At 37.1% G+C, this 15,908-nt stretch overlaps 1 protein-coding gene across 1 annotated transcript; it reads right to left on the bottom strand.

Annotated features, from left to right (window-relative positions):
* Window positions 1-2,163: 2,163 nt before the first annotated feature.
* ELP2 (elongator acetyltransferase complex subunit 2) lies at window positions 2,164-15,537 on the bottom strand (the record flags this gene model as incomplete). Its single annotated transcript, XM_009071633.1, has 10 exons — window positions 2,164-2,476; window positions 3,420-3,533; window positions 3,943-4,085; window positions 4,670-4,791; window positions 6,404-6,590; window positions 6,981-7,053; window positions 10,774-10,831; window positions 10,958-11,053; window positions 13,246-13,315; window positions 15,349-15,537. Coding segments are annotated over 10 exons (1,209 nt in total), but the record flags the coding sequence as incomplete, so codon positions are not given.
* Between the last annotated feature and the right edge of the window lie 371 nt (window positions 15,538-15,908).

Raw genomic sequence — 15,908 nt, 5'->3', positions numbered from 1 at the left:
TTGGTTTTGGTTACAGATCTCATATTACAAACAACAAGACCCATGACATTTCTTGCTTACTTTTTCAAAGATACTTCTACTGTAAAACAAGATAATCCTTCTCCTTTAAGTCTGACTACATCAAACTGTTTATTCACATCCTTGGCCACAAAGTCTTCTCAGAACAAGCATAAATGCAGAAAAATACTTTTTATAATGTGCATCCAAAATATTCATGGAATGGCTTTATCTCAAGTGTATCAAATGGTATTAGAATATTCTTTGCAAAACTTTAGTTTATCCCATCATTTTTCTAAACTCCATTTTCAGTGGCACTGTACAACAGAGAATTTCAGAGCACCACATACAACACCAGCAGCTCATTTCTTAATATTTTTTACATGCTGATTTGAAAAGACTTCAGTGGATTTACTGAGAAGATAAAGGTGTATGTAAAAGTCATGCCCACATAATGCAGAGCAGAGTGGTATGTGAGCAAAGATAATATCATACATAAAATATTAGTCATGTGTTGAGATGTCTCTTGACAACCTCTAACTTAATTGAAAACTAAAAGTGTCTATTATAAACATTTAGACTTGGGAGACCAACAGACTACTCTGATGTATTTGAAGCTGGAAGAATGAGATATAGATTGAGTCACAAAAATCCCAGGGGTAATGGAATGAGTTAGTAAATCATCTAATAGGTGATGTTTGTTTAACAACAGCATTTAACAAAATAAAAGAGAGAGATAACTAAAATGAAGTTTTACTTTCATGTATACACAAGAGCGGCCACATGGAAAGACATACTAGTATTAGAAAGAATTGTCCAGTATTATCATAAAATTTTAAGTAAAACACCAAATCACAATTGTGACATAGACATAACTTACCACTCATGAGATTTCAAAAAGCTGCCAAAAGTGGAACTTCATTCTTTCTCTTGCTGGGATACAGTTGTTTAAAACTTCCCAGACAAGCAAAATACACTACTCAAATGCTTAAAGCACACATGTAAGGAAAGCACTGGGTACCATAAGTAAAATGTAGCAAATAATCTTTATTAAAAAGTCAATTTTATATTCCCCTGTCCCCATTTTAAATAATCATTTTTACTGCTGAAAAACAGAATTGAAAATTAAAAGCTGAAATATAAAACCCTTTAAATGTAAACTATAATCTGAACAGAGCATGGCCCACTCTGAAAGAACTGTACACTTAATCCAAAGATGCAAATCAGTACACAGTTAAATACAATTCCAATTACTTCTGCACTGCCAGTTCTGGGTAGCAAGTGGATCCTGAATAACAATAGTTTCATTCTCAAAGTTTAACTAATTTCTAAATTAGACTCTGGAATCAGATACAGACCTGCTGAGCTATAGGCTTCTTTCTGAAGTACTCACCATCTATTAGCATTCTACTTACATTACAACACTATCAGACAACTAAGTCAACCTGTTTTGACCAGAACAGATAAGGAGCCCTCAAAAGTCAGGAAGAGTCCAAAGGCAGTGCAAGGAATGGCTGCCTCATTTTAGCTCCTGCCTAATGACATCTGTAAACTTTTCCAGTCCAAACTGTAGAGGATGGCTCTCCAACAGATTAAGAGCTGGGTCTGCTATAGCACTCTGCTCAGAGAGCTCACAGGTACACAGGGGAGGCACCAGAAGATTTAAGTGGTCTGTGAGTTTGGCTTTAGGCCCCACGTGACCAAGAAGCATGAGCTCAGCATTCTGCACAGCAGCATAAAGGAATTAAATCCAACGAGAAGGCCTGTGCAAGCATGCAAACACAAACTTCTCCTTCTAAAGTCAGGTGGTCTCAGACTTGGACCAGGGCTGTAATACACACCCAGAAGGCAATTGGAGAAAGCTGTATGTTTAACTCTGATCTCTGACTGCACATGATTAAACACATGATATCAGCACTGGCAGGACAACTGGCAGTTAAGTTTAATAGGAACAGGAGTCATTAAAAAAAACCCCAGTACTCCACGTGGAACCCCAAGCACAGAAGAACCTAAGTATCAGCAGCTTCCCACCTGCCCTTGGAGTCACAGTGGACAAAGCTGTCTCATTATCCTTCTCCCACCTCCTATCCCTCAGTTCCAGGATATTCATCAACCAAAACATATAAAATACTTCATATTCCTAGAACTGCAGCATTAGAAAAATACTTGACATTTAAAACTTCCACCAAAGTTGCTTTAATAAGTTACATGTCAGATGTTTCACTTTCCAAGCAGAAAACAGAAAATCCAATAATCAAAATGGCTACAAGTTGAAATAAAGTGTTGTGAATCTGTTGGGCAGAGACAGGCCTGCTGTCCTTGCTAAAGAGCAAATCTGTTGACATTGAATATCTTAACACAGTGATCAGCTCCACAACTTGCAAGCTGCAACCACTCGCTGCTGTTCTGATCATTATGTCCAGCTCTGCCTGCATGATGTCTCCAACATAAACGTTTCACAGCAAGAGCATGACTTTGGCTGCAACAAAAGAAATCCATACATAACTGCAAAATGTCAAACACAGTTGGGCATGTGAGTGCAAACATCAACAAGCAGACAATTAGTACTCTTCAGTTAACACTACCAACTGAGGAAAAACTGACTTGTGACAACCAGTGGGTATTAAGTTCTTAAAATAAGTAGGGCCATTAACACTAATGACATTTTATCCTCTCACTCATCCATAATTCAAACAGCTATTGATTTCCAGTTTTACCACATTAAGTTGCAGGTCTAGCATCTCAGTTACTGAGATATGACAGATTTCTGGCTTTTAGCCTGCGATTTCCTGTTATCTGGTGTCTCTTTCCAATTCGCTTCAAGCACACAAAGGCCAAAGTCACCATCAACTTTCATTTCTGATACTATCAATGCCGGTATGTGACAGAAGAATCTAGGAGAGTGCTTCAAGTGAAACATTCCACGTCTCTCTACAGAATTTCTCTAGCTGTCACCACAGCAGCACCACATACAGCTTGTCATTCCTTTGGTTTCTGCTAGAAGCTGCTCTTGAAAGCTTGCTGTCATCTACTCCCAAATGTTTTGCTGATGTATATAGACAGCGATTCTTTTCTCCCTCTCTTCAGGGTTTCCTATCATCCTATTTTAAGATTAAAGGTAGAGCCTTCTTCTTTTTTTTTGCATAGGGCCAACAAAGATTACTACTTCTCAGAGCATTTACATAGCATGAAGTATTTTGGGGTTTAACCCTCACCTTGTTTTTTGTTGGGGTTTGTTGGTGGGTTTTTTTAAATACATCTAAATAACCAATGTTTTTATTTCCAGGTTTTGCTAACAGATATCTATAGACTTTCAGAGATCACATTTTCCTAAAAGGATAACGATTTTTGGTATACAAATAAATCAGTTACATACAATTTTGAACTATAAGAACAGAACTGCTGCACTGTTATTAACATACCTGTTATCCATCTCAAAACATGTGGTCCAGTCAGCTAGTACCGGCTCTTCCCCACTTTGCTTCCATGTGTACAAGATGATCTTCCCATTCTCTAAGCCTACTGCAACAATATATCTATCAAGAGAAAAACTGCATTAGTTCTGAAAAAAATTACCATAGGTAGCTCAGCCAGGCTGGCTCTAAAGCAGGATAGAAAGAACTAGGACTGTGTTGCTCCTTGCCTTTCAAATTAATACACTACAATTTAAATCAAAGCTGCCTCATAAAATGAGCAAAAGGGAAACCTGCAAAATAGATTTGGTTAGGAAAAAATAAGGAGGTTATTACAACCTCACATCAGTCAATATTGTTGGAAGAATTAATGTTTCGGGAAAAATAGTAGAGGTCATTCAGTTAAAGAATGGTCAAAATAACTGACAGGTAGATTTTGGGAGCAGCTTAGCCACAGAAAACTAGTTGACTAAAGGGAAAAATACTAATTTCAAATTAAACACAAAATGAAGTTACAGAAAATGAGCAATACCTTCCATCAGGAGCAATCACACGGCTGATACTGACAGCAGTAACAGAATCCCCAGCATCCAGTACTGTTGAACGAGGCTTGATAGAATCCAGCATATTCCCCTCAGTACTCACAGATAAATCACACTGGCCCCATATAATGACCTGTAAAAAAACAAAACAAACAAACAAAATAAAATAAAAAAAAATAAATAAAGAAAGAAAAAAAAAAAAACACAAAAAAAGAAAGAAAAAAACCAAATAGTCATGTAAGAATTTTCACTTTAAACTTTTTGTAAATGCACTTACAAAAGCATAAGGAATAACTTTAAGTGATTCCAGGGCACAGAACAAAGTGGATGACCCTGAAAATAGTAAAAAAATCTCTGTCTACAAAGATTCAACTTTGTAGGCAATCTGTCTGGTTTCATTAAAATTACTGACAACAAAAACAGATTCTGTTATGAAAGTTAAAGAAAAACTTGAGACCCATAGAATTATGTGACATATGCTTGTCTTACTGTATGAAAAAAGAAGGAAGAATGTCCAACTGGCAGCCCACAGTCTTGTATATACATATTCAAGCACTTTATTTAGCTTACCCAAGTATCACTGACTTCTGTGCAAACACACGCAGTTAAGATTTTTGTGTATTTATAGAATATGGGCTCATTAGAACACAGCATTTGCTAATCTAAAATACATTTAAAATCATTCTGGGCTTTCTAAATTCCTTTAATATTAATTACCTTTTTGTCCCGACTACCAGTAATAAAATACTTGCTATCTGGCGTCCAATCACAAGACCAAATGATTCGACTGTGAACAGCTGTATTTTTGTCTGTGTATGCACAGCAAGTGAAGACTGGTCCTGGAATAAAACAAAATAGAGGAAAACTCTTGTTTACACTACTTTACATATTAGAAGTAATTGTTACTCAACTCTATGTAAGAACTGCAGGAATACTCGAACATTATTCCGTTCATCTTTAAAGCAAGTGGGAATACTTAGGACCACATAAATATGTTTTTTTCCAACACTTTTCACAGTGATAACTAGCCCCTGTTCAAAACCCTATCAGTCAGCCCTTATAGCCCAAACACAATAGGAACAGTTCAATCTTTTATATACATTTCTGTTTCAAAAGAATTTAAGTCCGAGACCTTCAGGTTATTTCTATCAAGTTTTTTGTAAGAACACTGACTTCAGAAGTTTTTGAACAGTGCAACATTTATCATGTGTTCACATATCCCCAGTAATTTCACTACAATTCCTATTTACCAGTCAAGCCCCAAGAGCTCAAATCATAATGGTCTAATTGTAAAGACAAATGTGTTCCCAAAGAGACAGGCTGCCATTTCAGCATGTATACAATCAGACACTAAATCTGATCAGCAGATCAGTAAATGGCAATGCTTTTCCTAAGTAGAAGGTTGTCATTTTGGAGCATGGACTTTGAATAACCTCTTCTTGGGATGCCAATACCAGCAGTTCTGCTTTACACTGATAATGATGTTATTTGTAGACAGAAGGGTTATTGATGAACAGATGAAAAGAGGATTTCCTCTACTTGCTATGAGTATTCATGATCCTTATCCTGAAACATTGTGTAACTACTGTGGACAATATGCCAGGCTTTAGAATAGAAGTCTGAATAGAACAGAAATCTCAAGCCAGGATACAACTGGACACTGTCTGAAGGGGCCAAAACTCACTGCCAAGTCTCTAGGAACATTCTATAGAGCCCAGCAGTGTTTATATGCTATTAAGCCAAGAGTGCAATGTTAATAGTTTTCAGCACAAGCATCTGTTCTAGGATTCCATTAAAGTGTTCAATAGCAATCTCCTCATGATTTTGCAAGGCTCAAAGTCTTAATGAATAAGTCAACTGAATCCTTACTATCAGCTCTCTTTCCAGACAGAGCCAGTGCAAGTCAAATTAATCAATTGTGTAGGATTATCAGAAAGCCACACCAAAGAGAGATTAATCCTGTCAAGAGTCTCAAAGTCTCATGCCCTGCAAACAGGGACAAGGCAGCTCTGTGCAGGACATGGGTGTAGCACTGAACCTTCCAGATGTGCCTGTGCAGAACACTGCGATGAAGGCTTTCCTTGACAAAATGCCAATGGGAATTTCAGGCATTACAATCCAGCTTGGATAGCTGATTTCAGTAAGTCAAACATACAATCACATGCAGAAAGCAGGAGGACAAATAGCAGACTTCATTATAACTATCAATTAAACAGCATTTTAAGCCTGATTATATTCTTCTCTGCATTTTAATTCCCTTTCTAGCCTTCCATACATTATTAATTGCATTTCTTAAAGCCACAGGAGTCTACAACACTATTAATTCTTCAAAATTGTAAGGCACATGTTCATTAAAATACCTTAACAACCCTCTTTCAAATATAGTGCAGCCAAAAATAGCGAACGCACTGCAAAGTCTTCAAGTGTGTATATCCACTTTGCATATCTTACCTGACTCCGAGGAGTCTTCTCTCCTCCACAGTGACCAATTCCTGTCTCTAGAAACAGCTAGTAAAAATCTGTCATTAGGAGAAAATGCCAGCTGAGTAACAGTCAGATTGTGAAAAGACAAACTCTGCAGTTTCTTCCAAGAAGTAGTGCTCCACAAAATAATTGCTGCATGCTCTTTTTTGGAAGCCTATATCGATAGGAAAAAAGTATCAGTGAGAATTAATGAAAGCAAATAAAAAAGTCACACATTTCAAGATACTAAAATGTTAGGGGGTTTATTTTAAGGGTTGCAAACAAGTTAGACGCTGCTTTCATCTGGGCATCTTCAAGATTGTTTCACTACGTTCTATTAATGCTGACAACTAAGAAAATGGTTTATACTTATATTGCTCAGAATTTATATCTTACTAATATCTTCAAATGAATCTTACATAATTTAGGACAGCCATCCATACAAAATCTTTCACATTTATGTGAAAGAAGAGAGTTCAGCCCAAACTAAATTCTGACTCTTGCTCTGTCAGCCCCAGAAATATGGTAGCACTTTTCACTAGATGGTGCTAAAATCTTTTCTTACCTTACACGCTGAAGCAATTACAGTGTTTGAATTATTGCAAGCAACACAAAAAATTTCATATCCGTGTCCATATCTGAAATAAATGTGAAAAGATATTTAACACATCACGGTCATTTCTGCAGTATGTATCAAAGTCCTTATGTTAATTTAAATCCCTTTGCAAAAACGAAAGGTACCTGACAAAAACTTCTCACCGCTGTTTCACTATTACACCCCAAATAACAAATGTTCAGCATTCAACTTAAACATCTGCATAAATTCTTTCAGATTTAGAAACTGACTAAAGAAAAATCTCTCCAGCCCATTCCATAGTACTAAAGCATCAGCACTACAGTAACTACACTAATGATTAACAAAGCACACTAAAGCAGCATTTAAAATATTCTGTTTTTCTTGAAAAGCAATTTTATCACCACCAAGAAAAATCAGAAGCCATACATTTGAAGACCACTGAAGAAATATACCACAAATGTCCATCCAGAGGACGCCTGTTTTGTGAATACTGAAAGATTTCAGAACTAAAGGGCAAGAATCATGTTGCAAAAGTAAAACACTTCTGCAAAACCCGCAAAACTTCCAGCCTTCTCCAGAAATACATTTTTCATCAGTTTCCGTATGAGTTCTGCTGGAATTCGAACTCACATATCCAGACTGGGATTTAACTAATAAGCAGAAATGCTACACAGACGAACACAAATTAAAATCAGCCTCAAAACAGACTGGAAATAAAATAAAATTGAAGATGCAATCTATAAACAGCGGACAAATATCAGGTTAATACCAGGTGGGGAGGGGGATTTCCTCTAATTCCTAGCTCTGAAGAGATGGGCAGTTCTCTTAATAAACTCCTTAGGTCAGCAGTGTTAAGTTCCTCTATGGGATTGATGTTCATGAGGTTTCACTAGCAGCCAAAGCAGCCATCTGTTTACATGACAAGTTACCGTCTGTTCAACAGAGTCCAGAAGAATTGTTGCTGGGCATATCCCACAGACAGATTCCCACATTCATGTCTGAAGACTGGGAATGCACTGGCTTTTCATGAAGTGTAACTATGCCTGGGCCATTTAGTGGGGAGAGGGACTGGTGGGTACACCTAATTGGAATGTTAAGTTACAAATTTGATTGTATCTTATAATGATGAAGGTACTGCTGCATCCCTTAATCTGCCACCAGCAGGAGTCTTATCATAATGTTTTCTTTTAAAGCACATTCCTGCAGACTATTTTGCAGTGAAAACCATTGGAAGTCAATTTTCTAAAACTAAAAAATATTTATTCCATCAAAAGTATAAATTTCCTCAAATTCAATGAAGGAAAAATAACCTGTGGAATAACTTGTGAAAGAGACTCTCAGTTGTTTTGGTTTAATCTCGCAAACGTAGTATTGAAACATTTCAAGCTTTTGTATAAAACACTGTTCTTGCTAAACAAAAGCACCAAAATCTAATCTTTCTCATTACATTAACAGAAAACATAAAATACTGTCTTTTGCAAAGTCACATGACCAGGACTATCACCGGTCAGAGCAGCAGCCTGTATAGCCTAGTGGTGTCTCCAGTAAAGAGAATTAAGCTAGTGGCAATAGAAGATGCTGTTTATAAGAGTGTATGAGCCCTGTCAGTATAGGGGCTCCAGTACAACCCCTTCCCCTCATCCCATACACACAATCTGATCTCTTCATTACATAGTACACCACCAAAAGAAGGTTCACAATGGAGAGAAGTAACTGCATGATGAATAAGTAAATGACACTTTGATCCGCAAGTGATTTTGCCTTAGCAATGCACAATCCATAGCATTTTTTCATGCACAGGTAAACTGACTGGACTTTCAAAGTGTCCAGACAAATGATTACAGCAATTTTCAAGTGTCAAAAAGAATCTCTTCAGGCTTCCAAGTCTGCTACACAAAATGTACATATATATAAACATAAATATGTCAACTCAGGCTTTAATCTCAGCATGCTGCATATAAACTCCCTATGGTAATTTTCCAAGAGGATAAAGATTAGCATACTCTCACAAGATTTACCATATTTTCAAAGTTATTAGATTATGTAAAAAATTCAGCAAGTTCTTGATACTAAAACCTCCTCAAGCAAACACTTTGCAAAACCCAACACTAATCCTTCAAAATTTGATGTCAAGTTAGAGCTAGGAATACACAAATGTCAATGACAAACAAGCTATTTTTAGCAAGTCAGTTCCTCACACTGTTTTTCTGCTGCTATGGCAACTTGAAATCTACATTATGCGATTTCATGTTACTCCTTTCAAGATTATTCTGAGCAAAAAAACTGCAAATCTACGAATGCTTTACATCTTGTTGCCGTTGCATAAAAGAATCCCTGTCATTAGCAGTGTCTCTAGAAACAGAAAAAATTGCTCAGATAAGTCATCTGAAGACCATCATAAAATGCAGTTATTTTAATGAATGCAGGAGAGAAAGGCAGATAGGCAGTACTCCCATAGCAGCGTATCAAATATTAATGTATCACTACACTTTGTGAAATGTCAAAGGCAAATGAAGAAAAATTTTGGCCTCGGCTCCTTTTCACTACTCAAACATCCCTCATCAAACTACTTACGTGAGTGCATTAGCAGCTGTAGCATGCACAGGAGAAGCAGCTAACCTAACCTAACAGTTAGAAATTACAAAATGGTCTAATATCCACTAGCTTCTCTCCTAGAAGCACTTCTGAGTACAAATGCTATAGAAGACCTTAAAAGCATTCAAAGAAGATTTATTGCCCAGAAGATTCAGATAAATAACCCGTAAGAGACTGAGACTATTCACTTCTTTGTGCTATGCTTTATAGATTGATACTAAAACTTTGAAGACTGTGGAAGTATAGCCTCATGTTATTGGGATCCTTAGGGAACAAATAAGGTGTAAACCATCTGCAAATTGTCGTGAATCTCAGGAAAGAAGGAAGAAAACACAGCTGAAGAATTCTAAAACTTGCAACCTTAAAACAATTATCATCATGACCATGTAACCTTTGCAATCCACAACCACGCCCAGCATTCAATACCCAAACTGTGTTTTGTAACCATCCTACTCAATGTTCATCACCTTGCTCTACCACTAGATGCATCCTTTTTTGGCTGCTGCTTCCATCTATTGCACCTCACAAGTCTGTTACACTTTAGGGGGAAGCTCCTCCATTAGTGCCACAGCCTCTACTTCCATACCACCAAGACAAACTTCAGGCAAAAGTCTGTACCATGAAGCAGAAATAAGCAGGAAACTCTTTCCATAGAGAGACCTTCAGTAAAAGCAACGTTTTCAGAGATGTGCTGAGCAGACAGACATTATCAAAGGCTGCAACATGGAAAGAGAAGCCCATCACATTCCAAGGCACGTAAGACCATGAAAATATGCCATAGTTTCTTATAGCAAACCAGAAACCTTGCTATTCTCTTGGACCAAAGAGAGGAAAAAACAGGGATTGGTGCCTTTAACAGACCTTCAAAACACAAATCCAAAGGGACAAGGAAAATCTGAACATTACAAATTCAAAATAATAGTTTTTTTGCTAAAAAACATACACATTTCACTGGTACAGAAGCAACTAATACAGTAAAATTGTGACACACCAGTTTCAGCTGCTATTTTCTGCATTGTTTCCTAATTTTTATATAATTTATTTGTTTTACAAGCAATACAGTGCACACCAAGTCAAATCAGGTAGCAAAATAGAAAGAGTTACAAGACCAGACTATATTAATATGTTGCAATAGCTTTCTGGAAATTTTGCAACTTAAATATGAAAAGAAAAAAATAAAACTTACAACTTCTGAATTTCAGGCCATAAGGTATTCTGCAACAAGTGATCCTCTGGTGGAGGTTCTAAAAGACATTTGTACAGCATATTCAAATTTGGTGCTAAATAATCTAAAAATCAGCTAAATAATGCTTCAAGTTTATATCCAACAAACCTCATTCTGTTTCCTACAACAGAAATTAATCTCATACCTGTAAGGATCAAGGGTTGGAAATAAATCTCAGGATACTGATTCGAAATGGTATTAAATGATTCTTCATCTTCATCTGGCTGAACAGCCATATCTCCTATTCAAAGTAAGGACTTCATTAGCTAGAGAACATACTTGACAGGAAGGAAAATATGAGCACTTATTATAAAAGTTAAAAACCATCTATTACTTTTAAAATACAAGTGATTAAAATTATGTTTCTCTGCTTCCAGAGTTACAATAATAGTAGAAGTTATTAGAAGTTATTCTAATGCACATCAGAATGAGGTGAACATTAAAAAAAATAATAATAATCTTTCACTCCAAGACTGACCTCTCCCCATCAGCACAGTCTCTTTTAGATTCTTAAAGAGGATTTGACTGAAAGAAGCAGTTGCCAGGAGTTGAACCTGTGCTTCCCCCTTTCCTTCTGCATATGAAAATGTTTAAGGCAAAAAAACCCTCTGATACAAGTGATGAGTTCCTAATTTTAATGTAGGTCCCTAAATGAAAAGCCATACTTGCACAAGGGTGTCTACAATCTGCAAACTTCTGCAAAACTGTTGAGGGCACAGTCTTTAGCTTTAGGCAAAAGCACCAGAAGTAACTGAAACCAGAGAATTTTAAGTCAAAATTCAACTCTGTCCTTCATTTTCAAAGTATGAAGAAAAAGGTACAGAGCTGGGGAACCTGCTCTCAGAATCTATCTTTTGCCAAATGCATGTCTCAAATACAGCAGTTTCAAAAAGCCAGTACAGAAAAAGCAAAACAAAGACTACCTTCTCATCCATCCTGTCTTCTCTCTCCTTGAAAATTAAATGAGCAATGTTTACCTAATTTGAGACCACTATCTGAGCATCACTCACCATGAAGATTCCTCTACAGAGTAAGTGAGAACAGAGGTCTGTGGGACTTTAACCTAAGCCATCAGGGCTGACAACACTGAGTGAGCAGTGGTGGACAGTGTAGGAAAATTCTATCCACAGGTGCTGCTTCTGGGTGGGCCACATGAAATCAATGCAAATTAGTTATTCTGTGTGTGACAATACTCTAGGAGGAGAAATTTTTGTTCCCTCTCTCAGCAGAGGGACGCATGAGAAAGCAGGACAAAGCAAGCTTTGCCAAAATCTATTTTACAAGTCATTTCAAGTACAACAAAGCTGGTTTTTCTCTCACAGATTATTTAAGAAAATCTGGCTTATTGCCATTGAAGACCCTGGAGACAAAGCTTATTAAAATACTTCCTTTTTTAGATCACACCTTCTGATAAAGCTTTAAGCAAAGAAAAAGCAGGTCTGACCTACTTTGTAGATTCCACTATAGTGCACTTTTACCAGAGACCTTATTAAACACTAGGCTCATCCCCTGTCTGAAGATACTACTTTTTATCATTCTAGACAGATGGTTGTCCCTCCTTTCTTGTTCCCCTACAGTGTAATCTCCACAGACTGTTCAAGGAGCTCATCTGGTGCCCCACCAGTCTTTACAAACACAACATTATTTACCACTGGCTAACTAATTCTTCCTTGCCAACACTTTCACAAAGCAATATTCAGCTGGAGCAGGGTTATGGCTATTTTCACTGGAAGAGAAAATGGGACTGACTCCCCTCAAAGCAGCATTACTTCTCTAAGCTGCTACAAGAACAGTAACATTTGAGAAGTGTAAAAAGGACTCCAGAATGTATCTATCTTTGGAGGTCAAGGTATTTTCCAGAGTAATGACAAGGAGCTAACAGGTAGTGCTGCTCCAATAACTCTGAACCTAATTTTCACAGTACACTATTCAATGCTAATTATTTTTGCTAGAAGTCATCAGTCCTCTTGGGGCAGGGAAGTGGGGGATTAGTAGGCTTGGAGAAAACAGAGGAAAAATAGGAACTGCGGGAATTCTAGTAATATCCTGCCCTGGCTACTCCCAGAGGCCTCACAGGAGAGAAGTGAGGCTCTCAGGACCACTGTGCAGACTGAGTGGGGCTACTTCCTACAGGGGTGTGGGACACAATATGAAAAGCAAAGAGCATTTTAGGTTTGCATAAGACATTGGGGGAGGAAAGCAAAGGCAGATAAAGGGAGGAAAAGGCCCTCACTTGTGCATCTGCTTTTATTTTTAAGCACCATACTTAGGTGCTACCAGAAAAATAAATGCTTTGCACAATTTAATTTCTAGATTCTAAACTTGCAGTAAAGCCTACACTTACAGACCTAAGAAAAAGATGGACACTAAAACAATCACTTAAAAAGAGTTTCCACATAAAACACCATAACCATTATTTCTCACTCGCCCTACCTTCAAAAACAGCTTTATTGGATAATCCCAAAGCTGGCACAGTTGCACCCTCTGGAAGATCAGATGACTGCTGAATTTAAAAAAAGAAAGAAAGGTTACACACAGATTGTCATGTAGGTTCGGATTTCAAAGACCATATTTTAAGGAATCTCTGAGAGTTATTTTCCTAGGGAAGTGAAGGGGGCACTTTGAAAAACTCCCAACTCATCCAGAACATTCCCTGGACAAAATGAAGACCAATACCCTGCCAGAAGAAAAAAAAAAAAGCTTTTCTAAGGACTCAGCTCAAGGGTTTTCTTCATCCCTAATTACAGGTTTTCTTCCACAAATTCATTTATTCTAGCACATACATGACAATTAAACGATTAACTGAAAGCACTGCACTTTTTAACACAATAGAACTGGGAAATAGTTGTTCTGAGGTGAAATAATAAAGCAGCATTTTGAAAAAAGGGAACAGACAGTGAGTGCCTGTGCCCACAACTTCAAACATAGCACAGAGCTGTGACTGGAATATGTGCCTGTTTAAAGCAGCACAGGGGGAAAGACGAATCATCAGACAGGAAATACTTCCAAAATGGTATAGGGAAAAATGCCAAAATTTAGAAAGGGTAAGTGAACTTGGGGCCCTTTGTGCAGAGATGAAAAAAGATTAGATTTAATAGCTGCAAAACCCCTTCTTTACAGTGTTTGAAAAGCTCAAAGACTGTTTTACAGAATTAAATCAATAATTTAGGTGACAGCTTAAAATGCATTTAAATGTTCATAATTAGATGAGAAAATGTATGAGACATACACACAAGTCTAAGACCTCTGAAGCAAAAATGGTTCTTCATTACAACCCAAAGTATAAAACAATCCTATGGATTTGAACTGAATATAATCCTATTCAACCTTTTTTGAACATAAAGCTGGGTTTTTTTGGTTTTAAGTACTTTTTTGGAGGAAGACATTTGAATCAAATTAAGAAAAAGCCTTCCCACTTTAATGAAGAAATGCTTTCACAGAAAACAATTTCAATTAAGCTATTTAAGAGTAGCTGTATCATTAGAGCTCATAAAGTCTTGCCCTCTAATCAAAGCCCACGTAAAACACTTGTAATATCATGAATCAAAAGAGGAAGAGCTGATAAGGAAACTCTATATAAAGCAATATAATGACATGTGCCAGCATAAAAGCACAATGCTATTTGTACAACAGTCATTAATGCAAATGCTTACGAAGTCTTGCGGAATTAAAGCACTAAACAGTGACTTACGTAACTTCTTCCTATTAAAAATTATTATATTTCTTTCCCAGATATTTAAGTTGTTAAATCAAGTAGAAAGGCTAATCCATGTCTGAGAAACTGCACAGAAAACACCATTTTTGAGCTAGAAATGCAAAGAGCCTGTAAGGCACTGCACAAAAGCAACTATCTTGACTGAGGTCTGCTCTACCAAATGCAGAGAAAAACAGAATTAGATCTCAATGCAAATGGAGAGCAAAGCATGGCAACACTGCAGCCTCATTTTTCCACAGAGTAGGACAGCATGCACTCTGCTTCTTAGCTGTCATTAAGTAAAGGCTTCAACTAAATTTCCAAAGCCAAGAGGAAATAAAGCATGAGCAAGTACATATTTGTAAATATTTTTATGTAGAAACTAACAACAGTGCTGAAAGCTTTATGCTATTTCCAAGCGTACAATTAAAAAAAATAATATTGACAACACATAACCACACAACAATAATTACATCTAGACAAGACTGCTACACCCTTAAATTAAGGAGATGCACATTCCACGCTTGCTTTCTTAATCCCCAAGTATGTACAGTCATCTACATGGTCTGACTTACTTAAAATATACCCACACTCTTTACAATCTTCTGACACTAGGTCTTGTTTGCTTTCAAATAGAACCTGTTTCATAAGACACCACCGTAAAAATACATATGAAAACACACATGGAAGCAAACAGAAGGGAAAGGAAAAACAAGGTTAAGGTTTCAGAACGATTAAAAGAATTTCTACGGAATTTAGTGCAGCCTGACATTTTCTAAAGCATTTATTTTATTTACATCTAAGAGGGCTGTCTTCATTTAGCATTGCCTTAGCACACTCACATGGGAGCACAGCTTCTCCATTGGAATACCAGCGATGTTACTGAAATTTTCTATAAAATTCTTGGGAGCATGGAAAACTCGAAGCACTTTTTCATCTGCTCCTGACACAAACCGAAACCGCCCGATCAATGCCAGACAACGCATGTCATAGCCATGTACTTGAGGTCTTGCAATTTCATGCCACGTTACCTAAACAAACAGACACACAGTTAAAACACAATTCTTAACCACAGAAAATGCAAGATTTTGAGTTCCAAAAAAGTACTAATACTCTACTTGCTGACTTTGACATAAAGCAAAGTTAAGAGAAACTTTCTAATGATCTGCACTTACTATGACTTCTTTGAGAGTGTCAGAAAAGGGATATAATTTGCTTAAGCAGAAGGAGGATTGTATGCTACTACTTTCAAAAGTGCAGCTCTGGAATACTTAAGACATGTAGTGATAAGTGCCTTGCTTCCTTCATCTGTCTTCCAGAAAGCACAGCAGCACTACTGTCAGCAGGCCACAGGTTCCTACTTCCCTCTTTCCTTTCAATTCTTGATTTTAGTGAGACCATT

The sequence above is a fragment of the Acanthisitta chloris genome, unplaced genomic scaffold (genome assembly GCF_000695815.1).
Source record: "Acanthisitta chloris isolate BGI_N310 unplaced genomic scaffold, ASM69581v1 scaffold2033, whole genome shotgun sequence".
Classification (NCBI taxonomy): Eukaryota; Metazoa; Chordata; class Aves; order Passeriformes; family Acanthisittidae; genus Acanthisitta; species Acanthisitta chloris.
The sequence above is the reverse complement of the archived record's forward strand: the minus strand, read 5'-3'. Positions and strand labels throughout refer to the sequence as shown.